The sequence below is a fragment of the Ostrea edulis genome, chromosome 3 (genome assembly GCF_947568905.1).
Source record: "Ostrea edulis chromosome 3, xbOstEdul1.1, whole genome shotgun sequence".
Lineage (NCBI taxonomy): Eukaryota > Metazoa > Mollusca > Bivalvia > Ostreida > Ostreidae > Ostrea > Ostrea edulis.
The window spans coordinates 44,782,360-44,788,359 of NC_079166.1; the positions used below are offsets into that span (position 1 = coordinate 44,782,360).

Consider the following 6,000-nt stretch of genomic DNA (forward strand, 5'->3'; position numbering starts at 1 on the left):
GAAAAAGAGGCTCAGGAAAATGGGGGTGCGTTTTAGAAACAGGTAAATTATAACCATAGTGAGTGATCGTTCTGATTATAAATTATGTATTTAATGCCAAAAAAATATTTCCTTTGTGTCCACACAGCGATTAAACTACGACAAATATTATCCATCAAATTGCAGTACCGAGTTGCCTATTGCAGCAGACTCCCTTGGGCCAGACTCAAACTGCAACCAATTTGGCTCGATCTTCCCAATGGGATCAAACCATCAATAATAAAATCCTTTTCTATAATACATCTAGTGTAAATTAACGTTTAATGATTAGCATGTTCTAACGAAAGTTCCAATTTTAACTGCATACCTTAAAACTGAATTTAGAGTAAAGGCCTGGAGGGAGACCTTTCTGATGGCGATGGATGCCCTCCTCAGTACTGACAATGCCGGGGAGGAGGGTGGGTCTTGTGATGACATGCGCGAGGATATCAAATCCTGCCAGTTTTTTCGCGACATTTTCACTACGAGTTCGGTACATCCATATTAACACGTTTCTATTGACCCTCTGTTTAATTTTAAAACGGTCAATCACTAACCAACCCGGTTCAAGAAATGGAAGGGTCAATTATTAGCTTAATTACTCAAGTCAAGAAATCGAAGATGGATAAAACAACATCTGGTTCCATTGTTGCCGTTTTTATTTCGGATTAAATGGAACTTCCGAATTGAAAGCCAAAAACAAAGAATCTGGTGCCGTCTCGCCGCCCTATCGATGATTTCACTCTCCTCCAGTGACCATGGTATGGTTTTTCAATTAATCAATCAAATTTTGCAATAAATTAATGGCATTTAAATTATGCCTAACATGTCCAATCGTTAATAAGTTGCATCAACAAAATCAAAAGGATGATAATAATGCAAAACTGTACCATCAAAGTAAGCTGAAGAACATACGGTTAACTGTTACAGGGACTATAGTATATCGTTGACAAGACAAGTGCACTGCTTTTAATTGAGCTAGACAATTAATCACATTAGTATAATTAATATGCAATATTACACATGTATTCATTTATTCAGTGCATCATAAAGCGCCAGATAATTAGAAATAAATCTCGTGATTACATGTGCGTATTAATAGTCTAAAGTAACAGTCAACTCGACTTTAACATTGCGATAATTGAAATTTCATCATTAAACATATCTTTAAAATAATTACTCTTATTTCAGAGTAAATAGTACTAGATACCGATCTGCAGAGACATCAATTGTTTAAAATAAGCTACAAAATCACATTTTCATTACTTACAGTAAAAGAGTAGATCGACTGGATTTCTTGTGCGCCTTGGTAACAAAATTCCTAACATCGGGAACGGGAGATTCGGCCATTTTGGATGCAATGTTTGAGAGACCGATGAATTTTACCATGATGTCAATATATTGACATTAAATTTCATTTCAGAAAAACACAAAGATCATTTCATATTGATCACTGATGAGGTTCCGAGAATCAATATTGAGTGATGGATCTCATTGAAAATAGTAATAAGCAAAGGAAATAATTGGACGATATCGAATCATGAAATAGCTGGATTTAATGGCCATTTCGCTGATACTGCATTTAATTTTAGAACAATGGGGATACTAAATTCAACAATATTCATAAAACTTGTATTAGAGCTTAGAATTATAATGATTCCTCCACATCATTATCGAAAAAAAAAATTATTTTGACGAGATCTATTAAGTGGATGCTGGTATTCCTTCTTGAAAGCCTGGGTTTTTAGATCTTATAGAATTGGCAGGCTTGTGTGGCAATGTAAAAACAAAAGGGTCATAAGAATGTCTACAGAGACGAAAAATGAGGCAATAACAAGAGGGGGGGGGAGAATTTCTGTAGAGATAAAAATACATGTGGCAATATTAAAGGAATTCCTATAGAAACCACTACTCGGGATCTATTACTTTCTTCTTGTCAAAGGTAAGCAGAAGATTCAAGCAAATGTACTATAGGAAATTTCAGGGGTTTTGTTCAACTGGGTTTCAATATTTTCCCTTTCCTAGAAGGGTATTGATGATACTGTTTCATCATTGACTTATAATCAGGGACGGTGACTCTGCTTGCCTTGGTGTGTCGTATTAACGATTTAGATAGATTAAAATTCATGGTTTGATTTAACTTTTTTTATAGTTGTGTTTTAGACAGATTAACACAAGCCTTGAATATCCACTTCAATACATGTCATTGGGTCAATCTCGGCCTATGGCACCACAATAAATGCAGGTGTTTGCATATGGGCTGAGTCCGTTTTGTCGCTGATTTTTCTTATACAAGCTACCATATCACCAGAGCTAAGCCAGATTTGCCACCCAAAGTCATCTCTTACTTATTCATGTTTTCTCGTCACAGGATTCCGTCCTTTAATTTTACCTACGAAATTCATATTCTCAACAGACAGTGAATTTAAACGTAAATCTTCGATCAATGGATTAGATGTCACTGGATTGGCCAATCATTAAGAATTATGAGAAAATTCGAATGTTTTATAGCTCCCTACTTCAGTTTTTTTAAAATTATCTTTTTGTGATATATCAGTTCATATGCTAAATATCGATCCGATCTTCGACGTTGAAATATTTGCAGAGTTAGGGACTGGCTGGAAGGACGGGGAGAACAAAGGACAGGAAGCAAAGATAGAACTTATACATATGAGAGTACTTCTAAGACAAGTAACTATTACTATATCCTAGCAACTAAGAAGACTTGTGATCCGCGACATTAAGGACACGGAAAAATGTACAAGCCTCTAATAAAACTGTAAACGTGAATTCAGTAAATTATGGCGTAATGCAAAATCGTAAGTCAGATTGATCAAGAGAGAGGTCATTTTATCACACATCCTTATTGTCTTACTTGTTATAGAGGGGACATGATCACGTACCCGGTATTGGTTTCTAAACTACTATAATATTTCTACTTTCTGCTCATTAGCCTGTTGACGGAGTCTTCTTTCCAATGACAGTATATAAACTTGACTGAATCAAGGTTCATAATCTGTGTTCATTATATCTACACATCATATATATATATATATATAGCTTCTATATTCTAAAGATAAGATTTGAATAGGGTTATACAGAATGCACTTTTCTTTCTATCATAGTTTATTTTTCTGCATGCAGTAATGTCACCAGTTGAGTATCACTGGAAAATCATTAGCTTTACGTTGACACTGATATAGGGTGAACATAATGACATGTATAACAGGTTCTCACAGACAGACCAACAGACAAAGGGAAAGTCACCAAATCTCTAAAAGTGATAGATATTATTGTTATTATTACCGAATATTGACAACAGACAAACAGAAAGGGAAGGTATCGGAGGACCCTTTTAACTTGATTGATTCTGGAAATCTAATATTTGTCTATCATGTCACCTGTCGTAACGGGGAATTCTTCCCTAAACAATAAACAAAGACTCCATTAGAAACGACAGACTCGCGAACGATTCAGATAGACCTGTGAACACGGAATTCCATTAACAAGATGATCGTGATACTCCTGATACTAAACTAACTACAGTCGGTGGTGGTGGAAAAAGCCTTACACTCTGGTCGCACAATACTATCAACATCTCTTTTTTTTTAACTGCAGGTCTACTTGTCTCTATAAAATAATTCCCAATTTGTCCTATTGTACAAGAATTAGATCTTGCTGTTTATAGTAAGGTCAACTAACCAATGTGTCAAGAGGTTCAACAATGCAAACAACACCATTGCTTTCCTTGCAACTTGAAGTGAAACAAATTGCGACTTAATTAAAACACTCGCAATGAAATACAGTGTTGAATTGCCAAGAGAAAGAGAGAGGAAGGGAAAGAGAGAGTTTTCCTGTCCGTGGTACTTACTGTGATGTCACAACTGAAGAACGACGTCGTTCAGTCACCAAAAAGTCCACTTTGCTGTTCCGGCGACCACCCTGCCCGGGGAGCACCACGTCTCCCTTGATAACTGACCCACGCCTCATCGGGAGGTCACGATGACGGTAGAGTGCCTCATTCCACGGCGAGACACATCGGCTTAATCGGGTAATCCAAGATTATTCCGCTGGCTTGACCAAAGTTAATAGTCATAACGGAAAAAGAAAAACATTTCATAAGTGATCCAACCTGCTGGAATGACGAGATACAGAGAGACAATTCAAACGCAGGAATATGTTTGTTGAAAATCTCTGTTGTAAAAGGAAAGATTGCAAAGCTTGTCCAAATATAGCTTATTCTGATCCTCCAAATGAAATAATAATAACCAACTTTAAAGAACAAAGTGCTTACTGTTGTTTCACAACTGACTCAACTGAACAGCGTCGATGGGCCTTCGAATGTTTCGTGGAATGAGGTAGATTTTAGGGAGGGAGACAGACAGAGCTACAGACTTCAGAGAGCGAGGGCTCTTCACTTCGTGTTGCATATATCGGAGTCTCCGGAAGTACAACAGTCACTGTGCAAAATTCAAAATCCGCCCTCCCGGCACCAACTCTGAACTGATTCTGACGGCTGATAGCACCACGACTGGCCGCCGATGATACCTAGAAGCCACGTAGTAACCACCAGCAGTCACGTGCAACACTAGACTGTGAATACGTTTTATTACAATTCAATCACTCTCTGTAACAGTTGAAATGTGATAGCACCGTTGCGTCCGCTTCTTTGCAATTTCACACAATCGGAACAGGAAAGGAAATTTTTATTACCACCCGAGAATTTCCGTAGGAAAGCGGTGCGTCGTATTACAGCAGCTTTTTAATTATATCATCACGGACTCTCAATACCTCTGCACACGGAAAAGCCATCTGACTCGATATTGTGAAAAGTATATCGGAGAAAATTTAAAAGTCGTTCGATGTTTTCCAATGTTGATTCAATCGTTTGTATACAGTGCATCAATATTTCATAGTATGAACTGTTTCTGTACTATTGTTTTAGAGAATAAATTCCCACAAGTAAAATTTGGGATGAATTTCCAGATAAGCCACGATAGATTAATGATACACACACACCACATGCCCAGAGCCAGGATATATCCCCCGATAAGTCAAGAACCGATCAAATAAGAAAAACATGACATTTCTTCAATTTTTATTAACGAAAAATTAAGCCAGAAGAATTTCGTTCCTAATCTCGTGTCATATCGCGAGATTTGTTACTGGTAACTAAGGAATACATACGTTCAGTAGTTTCTTAAGTTGATGATTTATGATCCATCACAAGAAAACGTAAAAAAAAAATGTATATAAAGAGGTCTTACACTGTAAATCAATAAAATGAAATAGTAGAGGTTTTATTTTCACCAAACGCCGCGCCTGCAAACACGAGAACTTTGATTGTTTTAGACATAAAATTAATTATACCTGGGAACGTGTTACTATTCCACGTAAAGAGATAATGGTATATTAATTTCAGTCATGGCAATGGATGATACCTATCAAAAACAATTTAAAGGAGGAAAAGGTGCTGCGAACAGGTGCACTTTTCTCATACCTTTGTTGACCAACTCTAGATTCTTTCACCATACAAAACCTGTTTCTCAATAACAGTAAAGTGTGAGGAGATGCTACGGGTTTCAATGGGGTTTTTAAAATTTATTTTTGCAAATTAGTACAATGGATGTTCTTTCAAAATGATATTGTGTCATGCATTTATTGCATGATAGTAAGGAAAATATCCTCTATAGGCCCAAGAATGAAAATGTAGCACAAAGACATACATAATGACGTCACAATAAAAATTTACTATCGCTACCGTCACTGTGGTCAATGAGGTACTGAAATGGGGATTGTTATTAAAGGGGTTTCAAAAGACAGAATAAAACAATAATCCTAGGAATCGTGTCATGTTAAAAATAAGTGATTTACCTTATTGCAGTGTACAGATATTTTTTTTATTTTTTTTTATATCTTATGATAGTACAGGTGTATATTACGAAAATCATCATAAACACTTTCCCTTTAATAAACATACAT

General features: G+C 36.4%; 1 protein-coding gene across 3 annotated transcripts in view; it reads right to left on the reverse strand.

Moving 5' to 3' along the window:
- LOC125673758 (androglobin-like) overlaps positions 1-4,962 on the reverse strand; it is a 60,814-nt gene extending 55,852 nt beyond the window's left edge. The window contains exon 1 of one of the 3 annotated variants that reach the window (XM_048910547.2): positions 3,890-4,962. In XM_048910547.2, coding sequence (XP_048766504.2) covers positions 3,890-4,008 — 119 coding nt within the window. In that variant the 5' untranslated portion in view covers positions 4,009-4,962. Of the gene's footprint in view, positions 1-1,288; positions 1,438-3,889 lie in introns of those variants that run through there. The other 2 variants (XM_056157823.1, XM_056157821.1) reach the window with 2 other exon arrangements.
- Positions 4,963-6,000: the final 1,038 nt, after the last annotated feature.